General features: G+C 43.4%; 1 protein-coding gene across 4 annotated transcripts in view; it reads right to left on the reverse strand.

The window, feature by feature from the left end:
- Positions 1-17,424: 17,424 nt before the first annotated feature.
- GANC (glucosidase alpha, neutral C) overlaps positions 17,425-24,445 on the reverse strand; it is a 360,817-nt gene continuing 353,796 nt past the window's right edge. For all 4 annotated transcript variants that reach the window (XR_013600863.1, XM_078659630.1, XM_078659632.1 and 1 more), the window contains one exon: positions 17,425-19,333. Coding sequence is in view for 3 of the 4 variants with exons in the window: in XM_078659630.1 (XP_078515756.1) it covers positions 19,224-19,333 (110 nt within the window). In the remaining variant the exon portion in view is untranslated. The remainder of the gene's footprint in view (positions 19,334-24,445) is intronic.

Raw genomic sequence — 24,445 nt, forward strand, 5'->3', positions numbered from 1 at the left:
CAGGTTTCTTTCTACATGATCCCTGATCCTATATTTAACTTGCCACACCCTTGAGCCTGCTGCACGTTAGCTCATCGGGCATAGATCCTCACTGCCTAAAATGCTAGGAGAAGCCAGACCTTGAGGCCTTCTGTGGAACCTAGGGTGCGCTTAAACCCTCACGCCTCCATCTTACAGAACGACGACCAGGCCCTGATTTGTGAATGAGGCCTGGCACCGTGCGTTGTTACTAAGCAACCTTGTGCCTGATCAGGAAGGACACCAGTCAATCACAAGCAGAAACTGACCACGCAACAGGAATAGGTGATGCACACACCAGTGTTGAGGTTTCCAGGAGCCTGATGCACACCCATGGTTGATGCTGTGTAAGTCGGTGATGTGCACACTTCTGTTCCAATAGCATTTACTCAATTAAGGAGGATCTTCTCAGACTTGTTCATCATTTTTCTTCACATTTACTGAATCTGGCCGGCGTTTTCGCTGTTCCGGCACAACTTCTAGATACGTTATTCTTATTTCTGAGTCTGTCTGTGGGTTTTTTAAGTTGACGTTATAATGTAAATGTTGTATTGTTTTAGAATGTTTTATAGACAAGTGTCCCAATAAACATATTTTTATCTCTCACTGTCTGGATTTAACATGAATAGTACTCTCAGAACTACAATTGCTGTGCTTAATTTGTAAAAAAATAAGTGTCAGGGTTCTGGTCAGAAGGCCTCTGCAGCTTGCACCACCCATTGCCACTGCCAGGTTTGCCAATGACAGTACCTAAACACCTACTAACCAGCACACTGCGACAAGCGTTACAATTCAGCCAATTTCAAGCCCCCAAAGCTATAAAATAGGTATTAGTTGTTTTTAATGCACACTGAATTAATAAAAATTGCTGTTCTGCTCATCTCTGAATAATACAAACAGCGCCACCAGGTGGTAGCGTCATAACAAGTGGTGGTGTCGACAATTAACCCTATCAGTGCTGCCGTCGGCCGCTGAACATTCGGAGCACTACCTGGCTGGTGCTGTGAACGTTCAACGGCTGACGCGGCCCCGCCCACTCTCTAGAATGCCCGCACTGCGCCGAAATAAGGGCCGCAGTAAACGGGTTAAGTGCCAGTGCCGAGCACCAGAAACCATTTGCTCAAATTAAGCACAAATTGTAATCCAACCGACAATCCTTGTGAGTCACAGTGCTGGAAAGACTACTACCTCTCCGCATTGTTATGTTAAGGTGAAGGAACATTTCTGTGATGTCTACAGGATCACCCTCAGAGTCTCGACCAACACCGACGACACCCTCAGCACTGCCGAACACATGCACTTCCAGATCCACACCGAACCCAACACCGCCCTCAGAGGAACCCTCGTCTACAGACCCCCCCGGACACTGACCACAGTTCAGCGACTCCATCGCCGACTTCATCAGCACACACGCGCTCACCTCCACGGACTACATTCTCCTCGGGGACCTGAACTTCCACCTCAAGAACAAAAACGACACCATCTCCACCACCCTGATCGACAACCTCGCCAACTTCAGACTCAGACAGCTCGTGACAACACCCACCCACGCCGCAGGCCACACGCTTGACCCCATCTTCACCGCAAACCCCCACGTCTCCTTCAACCACACCACCGAACCCCACTGGACCGACCACCACTGCATCCACTTCACCTTCAGGAAACCCACCACGCACCACCGCACCCAAAAGATGCCTCAACACTGCTGGAGCAAAGTCACCGAAGACCAGCTAACCACCACCCTCGCCCAGAGCACACCCGCTGACTCCACCGACCCCGACAATGCCGCCCGCAACTTCAGACAATGAATCGACAACTGCGCCAACACCCTCGCCCCACTCAAGACACCCCCCAACAGCCACACCAGCAAGAAGACCACCAGGCCTCCAAACAGACATGCCGAAAACTGGAGAAGAACTGGCTCCGCGAATGAACACCGGACAACTACGCAGCCCACAAGAACGCCACCCGCAGACACCATCAACTCATCAGAGCCGCCAAGAGGGCCTCATTCAAAGACCGCCTAGATAAGAACGCACACAAAAGCAAAGAGCTCTTCAACTTCGTGAAGGAACTCTCCAACCCCAGCTCTAACACCAACGACATCCCGCCCTCGCAAGATCTGTGAGACTGGCCACCTTCTTCTACTTTCTTCCAGCGCAAGATCACCGTCATCCATGACAGCTTCAACGCCACGACCACCCCGACAACTACTTCCCCCACGACCACCACCTGCACCAACTGCCTGCTCTCCTGGACCAGCATCAACTACGAGGACACCAGCGAGATCATGTACAACAACCACTCCGGATCCCCGTTAGACCTATGCCCTCACCACATCTTCAACAAAGCCTGCACAGCCATCGCACCCCATCTCCGGAAAGTAATCAACATCTCCTTCGAGAAAGCAACCTTCCCGGAAAGTTGGAAGCACGCCGAGATCAACGCCTTACTCAAGAAACCCAAGGCAGACCCCAAGGACCTCACGAACTTCCGACCCATCTCTCCGCTCCCGTTCCCAGTGAAGGTCACAGTCAACAAACAACTGCCCCGCTACCTCGAGGAAAACAGCATCCTGGACCCGTCCCAGTCCGGGTTCCGCAGCAACCACAGCACCGAAACCGCCCTCATTGCTGCCAGCGATGACATCAGGACCCTGCTTGATAACGGAGAAACAGCGGCCCTCATCCTCCTGGACCTGTCAGCCGCCTTCAACATGGTCTGCCACCGCACACTACAAACACGCCTACACAACGCCGGGATCCAAGAGAAGGCCCTGGACTGGACCACATCCTTCCTCCCCGGCAGAACTCAAGGCGTCCGCCTCCCCCTTCTGCTCCAATGCCACCGAAATCATCTGCGGCGTACCCCAGGGCTCTTCCCTCAGCCCGACGCTGTTCAACATCTTCAAGGCTCCCCTCGCCCGCGCCGCCCGACAGTACGACCTCAACATCATCTCCTACACCGATGACACCCAGCTGATCCTCTCCCTCACACCGCCAAAACCAACCTCCACGAAGGAATGAAGGCTGACGCCGAATGGTTGAGGAACAGCCGACTGAAGCTGAACTCTGACAAGACGGAGGTCCTCATCCTCGGCTCCACCCCTTCAGCCTGGTATGACTCCTGGTGGCCGACAACACTAGGAACAGCCCCGACACCCACCGACCACGCACGCAACCTGGGGGTCATCCTCGACTCCACCCTGTCCATGACTAAGCAGGTCAACGCCGTCTCCTTATCCTGCTTCAATACCCTCCGAATGCTCCGCAGGATCTTCAAGTGGATCCCCATCGAAACAAGAACAGTCACCCAGGCCCACGTCACCAGCAGGCTGGACTACGGAAACGCCCTCTATGCAAAAACTTCAGCCAAGCTCCTGAGACAACTGCAACGCATCCAGAACGCCTCGGCACGTCTGATCCTCGACATCCCCCGCCGCAGCCACATCGCACCCCACCTGGAAGACCTGCACTGGCTCCCCATCAACAAGAGGATAACCTTCAAGCTCTTCATCCACGCACACAAAGCTCTCCACAACACCGGCCCAGCATGCCTCAACAGACGACTCAGCTTCTACACCCCCACCCGTCAGCTCCACTCCACCGGCCTCACCCTCGCCACAGTCACCCGCATCTGAAGAACGACCGCCGGCGGCAGATCCTTCTCCCACCTTGCCGCCAAGACCTGGAACACCCTCCCCACCAACCTACGGCAGACCCAAGACCTACTGACCTTCAGTATATTGATTGATGTATGAATTCTTTTTGAGTGTGCTTTAGTGGGTGAACACTTCGGGTAGTTTCTCTTTACCTGAAGTACAGTAAGGTTATAGTGTTTTTTTGGTTATTATGCAATGCATAAACCCACCGACACTGCTTTTTGGAATGTTGACAGAACCACATATTAGTTGAAGACATTGGCTTGATGCCTTCGAAACCTACTTAGGGGTATGTAGATTCAGACCACAACGGAAGAAGTGTTAGCTTCTTCATTCATTAGGGTTCGATGGAATGGCAATTATCAAACATTTACCAGAGCTGGCTTATGATGCTGATGAGGAATTGGACGGCTATCAAGAGCTGGTAGAGAAACTGGAATCTCGTTTTAATGTCTTGCCCAGTCTGGTAGTTTTGAGGCACAGGTTTTTCTATGTATGTGTAACTTTATTGTATTTGGTTAATAAAAACCGTTACAATGCGGCATTACCGAACCCTAAAATCTATCAAGATAAAAACAACAACAGTTGAATACATTACTGTCAATTGACCAACAGCCAGCTATGTACTATAAAAGACCTTCAATTTAAAATGACTTGGCAATGAAGAGGCAAATACTTTACAGTGCAAAAAGTTAATTTCACCTTCTTCCTTTTAGTGTCCAAAACATTAGCCAAAATGAAGGCAGCGACAGTGGGACAGCAGTGGCTTAATAAAACATTTAATCAAGCAGTGACTAAATATCGGTAAAAAACAATCATTTGAGGAAACTAACACTAATTAATGCAGCAGCAGGACAACAATGACCAGATAAAACATTACATCATACACACTGATAAAAACACTACAACTAATCATGTGGAAAATTAATATTTCATACAGGTGGCTATATTAGGCGAATTGACTGCACCAATGACTAGCTTTCACTAATCTTTCCACCAGCATCATAAAATGTGTAAAAGCTATGTTTAGTTGCAAGTAGTTCTGGTTCAGGCACATAATAATTGTCTACCGGCACGAGCGAATACTCTTTTCTATTAGCAGTTTTCTCAACAGAGATCTCTGTTTGACTAGTAAACTAGGACAGATGCAGACCTTATGGGTAATAGTCTTGGCTGCTGCATTACACAATCTACAGTCATCACTTTGCTTTGCTTGGATCCATGGTGGGACATGGTCATTTGTTGGTAGGCCTCCAAATCTATAATACCATGAACTTAGCTTTTAAAAAGATTGAATAACATACTCCCAAATTGGAATGTCTATTTTGCACTGTATAATTATCTAGACTCAGCCATGCATGAGAACGTTTTGATAGGAGATACTTGTCCTGCATTCTTGTTAACAGCTGAATAGCTATATTTACCTGTTTTTTAAATTCTGAAAATGAAAAAGACAGAGCTCACAAGTCTGTTTGTAAAGAATCTAAAGCTGCATGCAAATATTTTCCAAAAGAGGTTGTGTTATTCACTCTGGATTTTTCCATCCAGGTGTCGGGCTTAGCTACCTTTAACTTGGAGCATGCTTTTATAAATGCTGCTAAGATTGAAACCACCTGGCCATTTATGCCAAATTCCAAGTAGGTTTAGGCAGATGAAGCATTTCTTGGGAGGTAAAAAACCTGTCTATATATTTTAGTGATGATCGTATCAAGGAAATTTGCAATTCTGCCACCAAAGTCTTCACAGCTGTATGTTAGAGTTGGAAGATGCTTGAATTTCAGTATTTTAACCATTGGCTCAAGCGCCATTCTTCTCAAGGACTTGTTAATAGAAAGAAAGGCTGGCAGCAGGGCATTAGCTTCTGATTTAATGGCCCGCAGATTCCCTTGATTGTTCACAATAACTCCTAGTCACTTATACTCCAATGCTCTTTCAACTGGATCACCGTTGATGAACCGCTTGTCTTCTTTCTTCCCCTTTTCGCAAATGATTTTTTTTCCCCCAATTCATTTCCATTTTATTTGTGGCAGAAAACTCATCCAGTTCTACAAGAAGCCTTTGCAACCCAACCCTGGTTTTATTAAGAATTAGAACATTGGAATGTTGACCGCTCCATTAAAGGTAATGGAGTGCTCCGGGCTTCTACTGGATGTTAGAAGTCTGGAGAGTAACAATCCAAGGTTTTTTTTTCTTTTCACAGCTGTTGCTGCAAACAAAGGCCTCTCGGAGCCGGAGGGGATTTAAACCCCCTTGGGCTTCCAGTGGCCTTTGTTTTTACAAATTTGAACATTCTGCCTTCTGGTGGCAGAATGTTTTGATAGCCTTAGAGCCCTCGTAGCAGGCTGTACACGCCATTAAAGGTCCACTCCCTTGTTAAAGGCCCCCGCCTTCGTCTCGGGCCTTTAACGCTGGAGCAGACCTTTAATGGCCAGGAGAGCCTACTACATCGTACTCTAATGCAATAGTGGGAAGATCATCATCGGCGTACAATAGACATAACGACTCTCTTCCCAACCTTGGGGAAAGACCATGCATCTTATCCAATTCAGTTAGAAAGTCAACAATATATAGATTAAATAAAAGTAGTGCTAGAACGCAGCCCTGCTTCTCACCAGACTCAGTTGGTATTTTTTGCGAGAGGGCAGAGCTGTCACCAATTTTTATGTGTACCCTTGTTATCATACTATAATAACTCAATCCCTTTCAGCAGGGTTGGTGGAATCCCCAAACAAGAGTTTTTAACATAGGATGTTTCTGGATACTCAGTCGAATGCAGCCTTAAAGTCCATGATATAATGAAGTTCACTTCACAAAAGTTTCATCCATCATTAAGGATAGGGCTATCCAATTTGAGATGGTTCCCAAACCTTGTTGAAAACGGATTTGATGCCTCATGATTATTTTTTGTTCTACTGCCCAGGAGAGCAGGTCTTGCAAAAGATGTCTAGCAAACTATTTGACCTTAACATCTAAGCGACAAATCAATAGATATTTTGAAGGGTCTTTCACACTCTCCCCTTTGAATATGAACAGGTTTTACAAGGGATTTCAGAGTCAGGGAGAAAACATTGACTCCTACACCACTGCACTTCATCAACATGTTCTAGAGTTCCACTTTGGAGAATGTCTAGTTAGTCAGAGACCAATTTGTGAGTCATTGTTGTTAAAGAGAGATTCAGCCGAACCTGTTATTCATGGGGACTCTGTAATTAGAAAATACTATTTGCATTCCTGAAAGTTTTGAGACTTCACATATTTCTGTGAAAACAGTTCAATGAAAGACACTCAGAAACTGTAAAAACTATTAGTACCAAGACTAATAAGGCGTTGAAGGAGCTTATTGGTATGAACAAATCTTATGTAAGCAAAACAATTTTTTTGGTTTCTCCCAAACAATAAGAGGGGTAAACCATACGCTACCAGGAATGCTACCATTAGATTTTTTGGGGAGTTTTATATAGCGTGAACTAGACTCGAGACATCGGGTATCAGAGCGCTTTACATGAGCACCAGTTTCGTTAGGCACCGGGAGATTAAGTGATTTGCCCATAATCACAGGATATTGAGCGCTGTTGCCTCGGCTCCAACACATTCCCACAGCTTCGAGATCGACCGCTCTAACCGTAAGGCTACATCCTCTCCTTTTCCCAACATATGTCAAAGTCTTAAACTTGGTGTGGATAAGGTGAAGTGCTGTATGAAATGGAAGCTGTCTCAACCACAGTTGAGTCTGCACACAGTGAGGTGCATGATATGGTATTACTTGTAAAGGATTTAGATTTGATTAGATTTATCGATCCTCTGGAGTGTGTTGATCCGTATGCTGAAATCAAAAATCGCGACAAGATGCTTCATCTATTTGTTGATTCTGGAGTAATAATTACCATGACCACCCGTTACCTTTTTGCAAACGTTTGGGGACAGGGAACGTCATCCACCAGACAGGTCTTCCATTTCATTTGAAGGATGGAGCATTGATTTGATGGACTTTTTTGAGGATGTTCTTGAGTTTAGAAGGTGCCGCAGCCAAGGAAAGATTTATGTTGCACTGAAAATATTAAATATTTTAGGTTGGTTCCAATATGGGCTTTTGTACATGGTTTTGAGGCCTGGGTGAATTATCAAATACTAGCTATTTCATTAATAGAACTAGGTTTAAGGTTTAAATAAACAAACGTGGTTCTGTCGGGTTTCAGATTACTTATATTAGCACATTCAAGTGTCACAAAAGTATCTCAAGAATGCCTAGATGTAGAAAAGTATTTTACAAACAATAAGGCACATGACTCAAATTGCTGTCTGCTGTGTAAGTTTTATCGAAATAGTAGCATTCACATTCTTTACACATATATCAATGGCTGTCAACACAATAAAGATCAACAAATAGGTAGTGATCTAGTGACATTGGTGCTCAGTGTTCAGTGATGTGCAGTATATACAGGGTGGTGAAATTTTTTACAAGTGGGTAAAGGGCCAGATAATACAGGGAAATGCAATAGAGCTGCCGGATGATGATTCTTTCTCTGGGCAGCGCCTTTGGACGATCCGGGCCTAGTATGGTTGACAACGTTTGGACCCAATGTATGCTCCCTTGGGTAGTCAAAAAAGATTCTTCATCAGGGCAGGATTTGTAAAATGTTCACCACCCTGTACATATTGAATATCACTGAACACTGAGCACCAATGTCACTTTATCACCACCTATTTGTTAATTTTTATTGTGTGGACAGCCATTGATATATGTGTAAAGAATGTGAATGCTACAATTTGGATAAAACTTACACAGCGGACATCAATTTGAGTCATGTGCCTTATTGTTTGTAAAATACTTTTCTACATCTAGGCATTCTTTAGATACTTTTGTGACACTTGAATGTGCTAATAGAAGTAATCTGAAACCCGACAGAACCACTTTTGTTTATTACGATATACCCAGGTTCTGAGGGACACAGGGTCGCCCCATTTTTTGTACAATTAGGTTTAAGGTTTGTCATGCCAATTCCTCAAAGTTTTCTCAGGGGCTTTTTAGGCACTATAACTGGTTTTAAATACAGGATCAGAACCAAAGACATGCCATTCCAACTAAGCATTTTCAAAAATCAGGATGGTCAAAAAATGTATCAACTTCCTACCTAGTAACACCAGGAGAACAATTGTCCAGGCACTGATTACGTCCCACCTAGATTACACTAACGGCCTCTATATTGGACTTGCTTCTGGCCTCTGTCACCGACTTCAGACGGTCCAGAACGCTGCAGTCCGGCTGGTCTGTGGCATCTCCCTACGTGAGCATATCTCGCCACACCGGCGAAGACTCCACTGGCTACCAATCCAAAAAAGAGCAGAATTCAAGGCCCTAATTCTAGCCCACCGGGCAGTCAAGGGAAAGGGCTCTGCATACCTTTCCTCCTGCCTCTGTCCCTACAGCAATGCCAGACTCCTTCGATCCAGTTCAAAAAATCTTCTTATCACCCCCAGATTCAAAAAAGTACGCTCTGGAGGTAAAACGTTCCAAGCATGCGTTGCCTCCCACTGAAACAAGCTCCCTATCTCCATCCGAATGATCCAAGAAGAGCTTCCATTCCGAAAAGCCCTGAAAACATTTCTATTCTGTTAGTTCCACCTGAGTCAGATCCAGTCCACAATCACACAGGAGCGCCGGGACACCACGTTGGGGTAGCTGCGCGCTATACAAAATACACTAAATAAATAAATAATAAATAAGCATGAAGTGCAGGGTATTACTTTCAGCATCAGGGCTGAACAGAATAATGAACCTCACGAGTTGTGAAAGCAGAACATTACAGAATCGTCTGACTCTTCCCTTTGGCGTTCTCCCCTGGTGTGGGTGCACAAACAACAGTGGGGAGCTCAGTGGTTGTGTCGCTTTACACAGTTTAAACAGAGAATTTGGGTTGACTCTCATACATTACCCAAAATGAGTAAGATTGTGGCCAGTATAGGAAGAGTTGTGTGGATAACCAAGTTAGATCTGGCTTCTGCTTACCACCAAGTACAAATAAAACACATGCTTTGCTTTTTTTTCTTGGTTCAGGTTGTTTTAATACTACTGGATGCCATCTTGGCTGTCGTCAGAGGCGCATGCTTTTCAGAGGATTATGGATCACATGCTAAAATATATCAAAGGTGTCATTGTTTTTCAAGATGACTTCTTAATTTTTGATCCCACATTAGTGGAACATAATGGTATTTGGGAACATGTACTTTGGTTTTTCAGTCGAGAGCAGTGGTCCTAAAGAAAGACAAATGTGAGCTGTTGAAGAAAGAGACGGAGTACCTGGGTCATGAAGTTTCAAAAGATGCTATACTCCAACATCCTGGGTTGGTTCAACCCATCAAAAATGCTGCTACTCCTGTTGAAATGATTGATTTGAAATCGTTTTAAGAATTCACGATTTTTGCCCGAGTACGCTTTGTACATGCGTTGCTTGTCCAATATGTTGCAGAAAGATGTTTTGTTCAGCATGGAGTCCAGAATGTGACTATGTGTTTGAGTAGGTGAAGGAGGACTTAGTGATGGTCAAGGTTCTTAGGTCCTATGAGCCATCTTTAGCTTGCTTTGTCACAGTCGAAGCCAGTATTGACAAAAGTCAGGGCTGGGTGAATTCACTTTTGGTTACGCTTATCGGGGTCTCAGAAAGGTCAAAATGCTCTATTGTGTGATCCAAAGGGAATTGTTGGGCTGTTTGAAGGTTGTTGAGAAATTCTTAGCTTATTTGTAGAAAAGGAGATTTCATATTCTCACTGACCACAATCACATGTTTACACTCCCAGTGGTGACAATGGTAAATGTAAGACGTCTTATATTGCATGTTTGTCTTCCAAGCTTCAATACAGTTTGACATAAATCATTTGCTGGTGGTAAGAACTGCAGGGTGGACTATCCATCCAGGATTCCTCTCCAGGTTGAAAATGAAGCTGAGGATGAAGTAGAGTACGAGAATTGTTTGATTACGGACGTGGATGTCAAGGAGCAAAGTGCGTTAGCTGAGAGTGAGTGGGGTGCTGTTCTGAGTGTTATTCTCTGTTGGTAGAGGTGACTCATTTTGCCATAGAGCGTTGGGCTGGAGATAAGGGCCTTTAGAGTGGTGTACAGCCTTTTTTCAAGCTTTTTGATAAACTTACGGTAGAAGACTGGCTGTTGATGCTGTTGGACAAGTTGGTTCACCCTGGGGAATAAAGATCGGACATTGTGTGTAATTCCCATGAAAGTCACATTGGCTTCACATTCACTAAACATATAGTTTGTGCTGCCTTTTGATGGCCAGTAATGGACAGCGATGTTGGGGAGGACAGGACGTAATGTGTTGTGTGTTATGTGCTGGGTGCAGAAAAAAACTAGAATATGCACTCCTCCTCTTCAACTCATCAAGTTAGCCTCTGGTCCTTTGGTTAAGTTTGGAGGATACTTGCTAAGGCCTCTAAAATTGTTATCGCTACAAATAGGTACCTTGCTCTACTTTGCTCTATATGACTCCCTGCTGTTCCTAACTCTTGTGCAAGTCCCAAATCCTCACACTGTTTGCCCCCTCTTGATTTAAACCTCCTATGTCCTGATTCCTGCTGGCCTCACTTGCAGGGTACCTCCATTTCCCACCTCTTCCTTGCCAGCTACATGATCTAAGGTCATCTACCAACTACTGCTTTGGTTTGGGGAAGATCATAACATTCAATTTCTTGTTTTTTTCCCTTTTCAGTATCCTGTCACATTTAGGATTTTGAGATATGCTGAACATATAGCCTGCATAACATAACGCATACCTCTCTATCTGTGTTTATGTTTGTGGGTGATAAATTTCAGGTGGTCTGTGTCTGCTGGCTTATGTGCCTGGGGACTTTCAGTGTGCATGAATTTCTGTAGGTATGTAACCCGCCCTTCATATTTACATGCATGTGTCATATGTCATGTATGCTGTGCCTGCATTCGTGCAGACAGAAAAAAAACAGCTCAAACCTACCAGCTTTGTAAATGCTTTTTGTTTTACAACATAATCTATGTTATAAATTGCTTCCTAACGAAGGTTTGACATGTTTACGTTTATTTTACCATACTACTTGTGTATAAAATCACATAGTGCCGCAACAGTTTTGATTACCAATATATGGAAGCAACCACTAACATTCATTTTAGTTTATGTACATGGTAAATAGTCATTTGTTTCACACATATATTTTTACTTCTATAGATTATGGATTTTAGTATATAGATTGCTGCATTTAGACATTTGGACCTCCATCCTGCCAACATTATTCTCTCAACATACACAGCCAAGATGAAGCAGGAGTGTTATTAGCCGCCTTTTTAGGTGGACGCCTACCAGAAAGCGCAACTGTCTGGTTTGCAGAGGACATATTGTGGACATTCGGAAAGCTTCCATGGGAATGCATTCCACCCATTGCTTATCATTGGCTTTGAGGTTTGTAACTCACATTTCATTTCTTTCTATTTGCTGGCTTAATTTGTTTTAGGCTGTCCAGCATGTCTTTGTTTATCATGTGGCCATTCACCCGTTTACCATCACTCCTTGTATTCTTCCAGTCGTGCTCGCTTTCTGTAAACAGGCCTCCTTTAAATCTTGTTCTTACCTTGTCAGATTTACTGTGCATTCAAAGAAAGAGGTCAAATGTCAGGCTCTGTCTTCCGAGAGAGCTGGGTGTTTACTTAGCTTTCTCTGACTTCTAAGTGAGAAGATTCATGTGACAATCTTGCTGTGAAAAGAAAGGCTGTTTTCTAGCACACAACACAATGTCTGTAAATGAACTGTGCAGATATTTAAGAATATATCAGAATTAGGGAAGCACAAATGAAGCATACTTTTTTGTAATTCTGAAGTGTGGTGGAAACAAATATTTTAATATGATCAAAACAAATCCAAACACTAGGGGCCGTATGTATGAAGGCGAATTGCGATCGCAAACGCTGAAATCCGCAGAATTTCAGCGTTTGCGATCGCAATTTGGCCTAGTGCTGTGTATGAAAGCACAACTGCCTCGCACATTAAGGAATCACAAAGTTTGCGATTCCTTATTTTGTGAATGCATTTAAGGAATCTCAAATTGAGATTCCTTAAATGGAATGTATGAAGCACCCAAGATGTGCGAATATGGCATAAGGAATCACAAATTACCACCAACTACAGGTTGGTGGTAATTTGCGATTTCTTTCAATAATGCAAATTTTGGAATTTTTGTAAAGTGGCATGGGGCGCATCCACATGCCCTTAGGGCATGTATGTGTGCCACATGTGCACCCATGCTCATTTCAGGGGTGCAACAGGGCATCCTTTTGACACCCTGGCACACTTGAAACTGCATTCTCAATTTACGATTCTCTAATTGGGAATCTCAAATTGAGAATGTCTTCCCAGTCATTCCTATGGGCCTCTAGGCCCATAGGAATGAATGGGGAGGTATTCCTTAATTGCGAATCGCAATTTGCAATTCGCAATTAAGGAATATGTAGGATTCGCAAAATGTATTGCAAATCCTACATATATAGCGTTTTGTGATTCTCAAATAGCAATTCTCAAAAATTCGCTATTTGAGAATCGCAAAACCTAACATTGATACATATGGCCCCAGGTGATGACATTTCCACGCATTATCATCTGTGCGCTATATATTTTTATAAGTAAAATGTGTCTGTGCAAATGTAATGGTTATTTCAATTGAACATGTGATGTCTGTAATGGATGTGCACTACCACACCATGCATACTCCACTTTATGCCACTCCACTCTACTCTGCACCACTCCACGCCACTGCACTCTACGTCCCTAAACTCTACTCAGCACTACTCCCCTTTACACCACTTCACTCTATGCCTCTCTACACCTCTCTACTTTTTGCCAATGCACTCAACATCACTCTTGCCTATGCAAGTGCACTCTACACAGTACTACTCCACTCTACGCTAATCCACTTTATGTCACACTGATCAGCTGCACTCTACTTCACTCTATGGCATTGCACTATACTCTGCAACACTCCACACCACTTCTCTCTAACTTGAAACAATCTGCTTAACGCAACTGCGCTCTGCATCACTCCACTCTCCACTCTATACCACTGCACTCTACACAACTCTACTCTGCTCTGAAGTACTCTACACCACTCTACTATGCAAAACTGCCCTCCTTGCCAATGCACTCTACTTTGTACCAATTCAATCTGCGCCACTATATTCTACACCACTGCACTCTACAATGCACTGCTCCACTCTACACTTCACTGTTCTCTGAAATAATATGCTCTATTCTACTGCACTCTACTCCACTCTAAGCCACGCCACTGCAGTCTATGCTGCGCCACTCCACTCTGAGCCACTCTACTCAGCACCGATTTATGTCACTGCATTGTACTCCACTGTATCCTCTAAACCATTGCAATCTACATCAATCTACTCTGCCCACTACACTCTACGCCACTATACTGTATTGTGCAACACTCTGCTCTATGCCACTGCACTCTATTCTACTCTGCACCACTGCTCTCTATTGCACTCTACTCGGCACCACTCCACTCTGCTCAACTGCACTCTACGCCACTCTACATCATTGCACTCTACGACACTTTCCTCTGCAATACTGCATTCTATGCCACTTTACTCCGCACCATTGTACTCTACTCTGCACCACTCTACTGCACTCTAACCTGCATCACTCCACTCTATTTTAAATCACTGCACTCTACGCTACTCTAATCTACAGCACTCCACTCAACGCCACTGCACTCTACTCTGCACAACTGTACTCTAAGCCACTACACTCTACGCCAATCTGCTCTATGCCACTGCACTCCACTCTACAGCACTCTAAACCACTTCGCTCAGTGCCACTTGACTCTACTCTGCAAAATTGCACTTTACGCCGATGCACTCTAGGCCACTGTACTCTACTCTGCTCCCCTCTAAGCTACACCACAGCATTCTATACCGCTGCATGGGATGCAACTGCATTCTACATCACTGAATTCTATGACACTGCACTCTACGCGAGTCCACTCTATGCCACTCCACTGTACACCATTCTATGCGACTCTACCCTATGCCACTCCAAAACACTCTACTCCTCTATACGCCACTCTACTCCACTCTACGTGACCCCCTCTAAGCCACTTTACTCCATTCTGCGCCACTCTACTCTAAGACGCACTACTCAACTCTACTCCACCACTCCACTGTATGCCACTCTACTCTGAGCCTCTTCACACTACACCACTCCAACCACAAAACTCATCTCCATGACTCTCCACTCCACTCTATGAAACTCCGCTCCATGCCACACTCCGCTAAGCCACTAACTTTTACTATGTTGAACAACAGCCACGCTGATGCACAACATGGCTAAAATACATTGGCAAAATCAATAGCTCTTGCATAGGCCCCTTCCTATGGACACAGGGGAAATAGTGGGGATGGTAGAGTTGCATAGGTAGTCAAGGAATTTCATTCTTGCGTGGCGTCTGATGCGAAAGGCAGAGAAAAGACAGAGTTGGCATGTTCTCTGTTTCTACAAGACAAACATGTGGGGATACCCTCTACTGCAGGATAACTAGTGTTTTACATGACCCTAACAGTAACTGGGTTAACACAGATTGGGGCCAACGAGCCGTTAACTGCATATTTGTTATGAAACCAGCTGCTCTGAATTTCACTTGAATGCACTGCCCCCAGGGCAGCACCAGTTTGTGGCTTCCCTGAGGGCAGCACATTTAACATAATAAGGTGCACTTACCTGCTTGTGCATGGTGCATCTGGTTGAAGGTGCGCCATCAAGTGCGCCCTTTATGTAATAGGGCCCAAGGTGTCACGATCGAGGATCAGAATGCACAACTAGTTGGGCTTGCAGAGATGTGCATAATGTGTACTGTATATCAATTACACACACAAACTGATGTATTCTTACTTCATCGGCTGTGTCAGCACGTGATTCAATCTGCTCTTACATAGATACACGTGCTTTGGCGGTAAATCTTGTATTGTTGGCTCATAAAAGCGGGTGAGTAGTTTGGGCTTCACACAAGAGAAAAGAACTACCGATACCTATAAGTAAAGCAAGTCTATGAAGCATACAGCTGAGAAAGGTAGTTGGTTTTATGTTTAAGCCCATCTCGGAAGATTGTGCCATAGTTTTTCTTATTTCCTACAATACTTGATGGTGTGCTTAGGCAATTGTTATTCTGATGTATAAATTTTTTCCTTTTAATATGCTATTTTATGTAAGCATAGCAGTTGGCTCATGTTTGGGAACTCAACTACCCGTCACAGAGTTTGTAATATGGCTGATGTGTGCACTTGTCTGCTCTGTAGGCATTGCGTTGGGTGCCCCAGTGGGAGCAGTGAAAGTGCTGGGGTGTGGTCTACCTACAATGTATGAAGACTCCTCTCAGTAATATGACAAACTGTGTAAGGTGTGCTTATGTCTGTAGTCTACTCCGAGTGCATGTATTTTCAGGCGAAATATATGACAACCCCTGTGTAATGTGGGTATGGCTTTAGTTTACCATCTGTACATCTGGAGATTGTTGTGGCTGATGTGATGAAGTGTGTAGGGTGTGGTACCCAATGTATGCCTATGGCTGGTGGGTATGACTTATCAGTGGTATATATAATGATGGTGTATGTGCATTCCAAGGGGCTCAGGTGTCATGCATTGCGGTGTAAGTCACAGAACTGAGTTTATTTATTTTGTTATTTGTTTGGGTTATAGATATAATGCATAAAGACCCTAAGCAGATTTCAAAACGTTCAGGTGGAAAGTGGAGAAGTGTATCATGAGATCCCTCCATTTGTGTGGCTTAATCCTCTCAGACCCTGCTGTGTTCTTTTCCTGTATGTAAACATCCGCAGAGTCTGCAAGAGCTTCCATGGGTGACCAAGATACAGAATTCAAGAAACCTGTTGTGCCCTCCTCATTAGATGGTTCTAGGGATGAGGAGCTTGGGAAGAGACCATGGGCCAGATGTACGGCCCACCAATTTGCGATTCGCAAATTGGGATATAAAAAACTGTCTCAGACACTGTTTGTGATTCCTAATGGGGGCAAATTGCATGCCTCATTAATATAAATGAGGCAGGCACAATTTTTGACCCCTTTAGGAATGGCTTGCACTTACAGGGATGGTGGCCTGCTGGGGTCCGTAGACCACCATGTCTGTGACTGCTTTTGAATAAAGCAGTTATTTTTTTTTTTTAAATGCATCCCGTTTTCCTTAAAGGAAAACGGGATGCATTTAAAAAAAAGAAAAATTAAACTTATCAGTTTCATTTTTTAAGGGCAAACAGTGGTCCCTGGGACCACTGCCTGCCATTTAAAATATTTTTTGACCCATTCACAAGGGGAACGGGTCCCTTGGGGACCCCTTCCTGTTTGCGAATGGTTTACCACCTACTTGAAGTAGGTGGTGTATTGTGAGTGTTTTGCGACCGCAACTGCGGTCGTAAAACATTTACACATACAAATGCGTGTCGCTCTTAGGAAGGGACGCCCTTGGCATACCCCTTCCTAATAGCAAGTCGCAAACCTCATTTTGCGAATCGGAAACATTTTCCGATTCTCAAAATGAGGTTTGTACATGGCCATGCCCTAAATTGTGGTCACAAACGGGCCGACTGCCCGTTTGCGACCGCAATTTAGGGTCGTACATCTGGCCCTAAATTTCCAGCAGAGATGGAGAAATAAAATGTAGGTAGAAAAACAAATTTTTGGGAAAGAAAACAAACATTTATGCAGACCAGCAATGACAGAACAGTATTTATTCTCAATGAAAAGCCCAAATTAAACAGCCAGGAAAACAAGACGAAACTTTAGAGGATACATCCAGCAAAGACATGTCTAGAAATTAATAGGGAAAAAATCATCTCTACAGGCCAAAAAACACAGAAGAGTTCCTGGACTGCAGGGAGAAGATTCAACAAGCCTAAGGAAAGAAAAAGACTACTGTACATTAAGGATACTTCTAATTATTTCAATATCTTTACTGGTAGTTTCAAGCTTTAAATCGGACCTGGCTTGTTCGCTCACCAAATACTGATCATCAAAACGTGTTGTGTAATTAATTAAAGTTATATACAACAACACAGAATAACCATAAAATAGGTTTGTACTGGCGCTATTTAGAGAATGTAAAAAAACGGCAGTCACGGTACCCTCTCTAGCATAAAAAATCCTAAAATCGCATACAAAATTACACAATTTAAAACCCCCATCCATACATTTTTCAATCACCATTTCATTAGCCCTCGATAGACATAACTTCACTGTTCCTGCTGTGTTCTAGCTTCTCTTTTCTGAAGAAACATTGTCCAAAAGCAAAGCTTATGAAGATCTTCCCACGATAGCCACAAAAATGGCAACCACCTGCCCGTCCATCAAACAGTGTTGTTTTTCCTGAATTGCCCAAATGAATAGCACAGGAAACGCATCTGAACACATTTGCCAGTGGTCTATGTGTCAATGCTTTCCCACAGATAGTTCTGTCATTTCCCAAATTTATAAGAGCCATCAAATAGTGAGTTTTCAGGATGACCAACATATATGCAAATGCTGTCCAATTAAATTCATTAAATGTAAACTAACCACATACTCATTACAGATAACATGAAAACTTGACTGACTTGATGTTACTATGCTAAGTTGATGAGCCCTTCATATTATGTTTTACGTTTATATTGATGAGTTTAGGAATAATCATGTTTATGATCTTTTAACATATTTCTCCCCAACACCCAAATTATTAATTTTAATAACTATATACAGGTTTAAAATATGTGAATTACCTACATTTGCTATTCAAAGTTTTTAAATGTTTTATTTTTAAAATAAACACTGTTTACAGTATTTTACCATTGTATTTACTGCTGAAACCTCTTAAAACTCTATTACAATGACTCCAAAACCTCTAAAATCTATTAACTCCCATGCAATTTGTCAGTTCATCTTCCTAAATATGCTTAGGTGTAAATCATTTTCATAAATGAGCATTAATTCTGGTCTGTTTCTTCGAGTCTGCTTTTTCACCACGATTAAAATAACATGATAATGTTCTAGGAATCTGTTCCGGGCTTTTTCTTGGTATCAAAATAAAAAGAGATTAATTTACACTTTTATACAGTACACTATACTCATCAGGGTACGTTTACAATTTAGAGATTTGATGTGATATAAATCATGTACAAAATTATATATATAATTTAAAGAGTTTTACAAAACCCAATTTGAGTTAATGGGGCTGAAGGATATTGGAAGACACTGACGTTGAAAGAACAGGTTTAAGAGGAGTGTAATTTTTCACATTAGAGCAGATATTCACCAGCTACTATTCAGTGCGGACTGATCAACCCCGTTCAAATGTGCAATCAGATAAAAATGTAAACCATAGCGTGTTCATCCTGTACGAACTGTGGGTCCATGATTTGCTTGTGAACATAAGAAAAGGCACCCCAGGAGGATCACCAGAGGCTTGAATCTTACAAAAACATGAGATTTCTTGGCTTTGTTTCAAAGAAAGTATGGTCATATTGTTACTTGATGTAGATCCCCCAGTCGGTGGCGACATTTAAGGACAGTTTTTCTAGCATTAATACTGAAGTCTTGGTGTCATAAACAAAAGCCACTTCGTTCTTCTTTTTGCCTAAAGTCCAACAGAAAGAAAAAAGAATTGGTGACTGAAAGACTGCATTTAAAAGTTCCTGAAAGAAATCAGAGACATTTCATGGGGTGAAAATATGGCATTTCATGAGAATGTTTCTGTAGTGACATTCTACTTTGATCAAGGGGCCACAATTCAAAACCATGGAATGGCTCGGCTGTTTAAGAATATGCAATATTTTTTTTTCTCTATGGGTTAAACAGTACTTGAATAATTGTACCAATCTGCCTAAATATAAATAAATGGATGTTAGATACAACAAATGTAAACAATTAATAGAAAATTGCAATTTTAAGAACTGGTAATAGAAGAGAATACATAGAAATATCTGCTGAACATCTGAAAGTGTCAGCCAAAAGTGCCTTCATTTAATCGATCCCATCGCGGGAGAAACCTCCTGTAAAAACTGCTCTTTGCTCCTTTCCAAGGCGCTGGACTCTAGGAAACCCACTCACAATAGAGTCAGTTGGTATATGTTTTTGGTCAACTGTAGATCGCTCCCAGTTCATAAACGTGTACTCTTTGCTTTCATCGACAATAGGAAACCAGATGCCGTATCCCTGATGGAAACCTAGGCCATACCTTGTTCAGGCTATGCCCCCAGGATAATATATTTTACAGCAAGACCGTGAGAACGAGAATGGGGAGGATTAGCAATTATTCTCAATGAAGAATTCAGCTGTCTACTGGTACCCACATATATTTCAGACGGCAAAAGTGTCATCTTTACGATTACCTTTTCCCCCACACCCACATTTTCTGGGATCTTGCTGTATAGATCTCCTTGGCCAAGCATCAATTATCTCCACTCCCTTCCGGAAGTGGCAGCAAATATTGCCTGCACTAGGCCAAACCTCTCCTTATTAGGAGAATTTAAACTTCACCTAGAAGAATCAGCCAATGCCCAAGCCGTCAGCCTTTTACAGGATCTGATAGCCATCCAACTGTAACAAAGAGTGTTGGGACCCACCAATGAAAAAGGCCACCTACTTGATCTGCTCATTACTACGGACAACAAGCTACAGGTTCCAGACCCATTACCCGTCACATTGTCTGATCAATCTTCGATCTTGCTTATCCCGAAATCAATTTTAAGAAGAACAGCGGTTCCTGTGGAATAGATACTAGATAATGAAGTAAAAAAGAACGTAAATTACGTATATTAGAACAGGGGTAGGGTGAGATGTCAAAGAGAAAGAATTACCAATACACCAATATAGTTGTTCAATGAGTTGTATTGAAAGAATGAATCGTAGTAAAAAATAAAAAAAAAGGGTTTCATACATAACGCACAATTATTTACAGTTGTGTAAAAGTGTCCCAAGTGAGAGTAAGAACCAAAACATTAGAATAACATATGTGAAACAAATACGTGCAAGGTTTCAATAACTTGTTGTTCATAAAAGCGACCACTTTCTTTCATCAAAATACATAACATCTATACAATCATAGAGTGCTATATTCCAAAGGTTCGCTTTTCTTAATTGTCGACGGCGTTTCGACCCTAGCATGGGTATAGGATCTCTTAAGGACATAAGATGTGGGACATCTAATTTGCCAGAGGCGCAAGAATACTGGTGAGGTATGTGCAAACCGTGTTATGGTGAAATAAAAGTACTCACTAGGCAACCCAGCCGGGTTCCCTAATGAGGGCGTGGGTCTAGCGGATCTAGATCGGGGCACAATGGCTGTCCTTCCCTTGTCGGAAGCTGTATTCCGATGTGCAGCAAGCTTCTTTCAATTGGTATAATTTCCAAAGGGCGGGTGCTTATGGGCAGTGACAGCGTTTCCAGGGTGATTTCTTTAGCGGATGGCTGGCGAAGGACTGCATTGTCAGTTGTCTCCTAGGTTCAATGACCATTGTCAATGGTCATTGAACCTAGGAGAGAACTGACAGATGCAGTCCTTCACCAGCCATCCGCTAAAGAAATCGCCCTGGAAACACGTTCACTGCCCATAAGCACCCGCCCTTCGGAAATTATACCAATTGAAAGAAGCTTGCTGCACATCGGTATTTTGATGAAAGAAAGTGGTCGCTTTTATGAACAACAAATTATTGAAACCTTGCACGTATTTGTTTCACATATGTTATTCTAATGTTTTGGTTCTTACTCTCACTTGGGACACTTTTACACAACTGTAAATAATTTTGCGTTATGTATGAAACCTTTTTTTTATTATTTTTTTTTTTTACTACAATTCATTCTTTCAATACAACTCATTGAACAACTATATTGGTGTGTTGGTAATTCTTTCTCTTTGACATCTCACCCTACCCCTGTTCTAATATACGTAATTTACGTTCTTTTTTAATTCATTATCTAGTATCTATTCCACAGGAACCGCTGTTCCTCTTAAAATAATTCAATACCCTGGTTCCGTTGTGAGTAGGGTCCCCTTGTTTTTCCTTTTCGATCTCTCGAAATCAAGTCAGCCTCCTCTAAACCCTCCACCTTCCACCCGGAAAGACTGAGCCTGGTCTAAATTGCCCATGGAAGCAAAAAAACGGAACTCAAGAATTACAGACTATCTTTATTCGCAGACCAGATCATAGTGAGTGCCCAAGTTTACTCATGAATAGAGTCCTCTCTTGACTCAGTTATCCCGAAAACCTATACCAGAAGAGCAAAAGATAAATGAGCTCCCTGGTATTCCCCGCAACTTTAGAAATTCAAGCAAGTCTGCTAAAAGGCAGAAAGGATGTGGAGAAGATACTATGGAGAGCCCTCCATAAGAAATATCAAGACACTATCAGAATCTACCACGATGACATCAAAAAAAGCTCAAACTGCATATTTTTCAGACCACTTTTTGCTAGCGCAAATTGTTTTGCGAACTGATAACACTTTTAGTGCCCTCATCTCCTGGTCCCAATCCGAGAGTTTGGTCTGCTCGGTGCAACGACATGACATACTTTGTTAAGAGGGAAATAAGACAATTTTTGACTCGTTGCAACTGTCTCTCAATCCGACATCAATTATCCAAAGCAAAATGAGCTTATTCTACCAACCTGACCGCTTTTCGATAATTGGAGCAAAATAAAATCAGGCTCTCCCAAACATCGAGCCCCCCCCCTGTGTATCTTAGCCAAAGGGGCAGAAGAGATACTCCCTACTTTGCTCGAAATGGTGAATCTTTCCTTAAACATTGGCTTTGTCCTGGTGGCATGGAAACACGCCATGGTTAAAGCACTTCTGACAAAAAGTCCAATTTGGATCCTCGCAACTTAGAAAACTACCACCCAATACCCTTTCTGCCTGGGCTAAGCAAAATACTTGAAAGAGGCACAAATGCTGCGTTCTCAGTATTTTTAGAAAAACAAGATATTTAGCATTTTACATAAACTGGCTTTGGTCCTATCATGGCACAGAGACCGCTCTCCTAGCATTAGTTAAAGAAGCCAAAAGGCTCTTAGAACAGGGGGGTTCGGCAGCAATGATCCTCTTAGACCTCAGCTCTGCATTTGACACCGTAATTCATAACATTCTTGCAGAAAGATCACAGAGTGCTGGAATTGCCGGATCAGCCTTAGCCTGGCTTAAGTCCTTTCTGAAAGACAGGACCTTTCAGATTTTCAAGGGTAACTGTGCCTTTGACAACCTATCACTTAAATGTGGCCTTCCACAGGGCCCATTCAGCCCACTCTTTTTAATTTATACAACCTATGGTAGATATCGTCCTCCCCTTTAAGATTTCATTAATATCGTACATGGACGTTACACAACTGGTCTTTCCCCTGAGACTCTCTCTCTCTTCCTCGCAGACACCCTCCCGGATCCACCAAAGTAACAGCTGAGGACGTTCCTTCTAACACCTGGCGGCCAAAGTTTGGAACAACCTTCCCCTGCACCTCAAGACCGCCTCATCGATCCGGCAATTCCGGAAAGGACTCAAGACCTGGCTGTTCGATTGTACAAATCACCACGAAGCAGTTAGCAATGTCAGCACCTTGAGACCCTCACTGGTGATTTGCCAAGCAAATTGATTGATTGACTGCTGTGCAAGGCTGGCGGAATAAAAAATCCTCTTCCTGAAGGTATTCAGCCTCTTAAATTCCCTGTTTGGTTACGTGGCAGGGAAAGTGTTGGAATTCACTTTGGATGTTGAGGCCAGCACCAGCAGGCTCTCAGGCATGGGGTGCCGGGTGAAGAAAGCTGGATCCTCAGGAGCGGGGCGGTGAAGACATGCAAATGTCCTGTGCATGGGAGTGCCCGTGCAGGGCTTGGCCAATGCCCCGAGCAGGGCTTCAGAGAGGGCTTCCTTGAAGGGCAATATGGGTTCTTGGTAGGATACCCTGGCTCATTCACCTCTGTCAACATATTGGTCTTTACCACCACAGAACCCCTGTGTAGGGCATGGATTTACAACCAGACTCAGTTCGGATCTAGGAATGGATCTAGAGGCCCTAGGGTAAACCCATTGGTAGAAGTTCAGTGGGGCCCAAAGACACTCCAAAAAGGTGAGACTGCCCAAATATGAGGCGCATAACTTCATAAAACTCTTTGAGTTGGGTGAGATTGCTCCAGCTCCAGGAAATTCAGGGAGTTGCTAAGCAGAGCCAGGCCCAGGCTCTGCGGGTGGAGTGCGAAAGGGTGGGCTCCACTTGTGGCCTTGTTCCCACATCTCATCCGATGACTTGGAGTGACACAGCAAGGTTAAAGAGCCCTAGATTTTTTTAAATTGACGGACTTACCCAACAAAAACTTTGTCTGCAACGATGACCGACGGGAACAACTTCGACAGCTGGTCTGAGACCTTCCATGCAACCGGGACCTGGACCGATGCAGAGTCATCCAATGAGAAGCTGCCAGGAGCTTGTCTCCCGCTCCCACATTGCATTCAAATTCATAGTGCGTCAGTCGGGACAGTTCCTAGAGTCATGGTTAGGCTTAAGGCACCAGTGACAGTTGCCTGTGACAGGTCCCACATAGTTTACAACCCACTGATTTCTTCAGGAACATCCCTAGCACACTAGGAGCTGAATGCTAAAAAAAGTTTTAAAACATCGCGCGGGGTACTGCTCAAGAATTTCCAGATCCAGTCTGAGGCCTGGGGTTATTATAAGGTAAGGAATCTTCAGCTAGAAGACTATCA

This window comes from Lissotriton helveticus, chromosome 9 (assembly GCF_964261635.1).
Source record: "Lissotriton helveticus chromosome 9, aLisHel1.1, whole genome shotgun sequence".
NCBI lineage: Eukaryota > Metazoa > Chordata > Amphibia > Caudata > Salamandridae > Lissotriton > Lissotriton helveticus.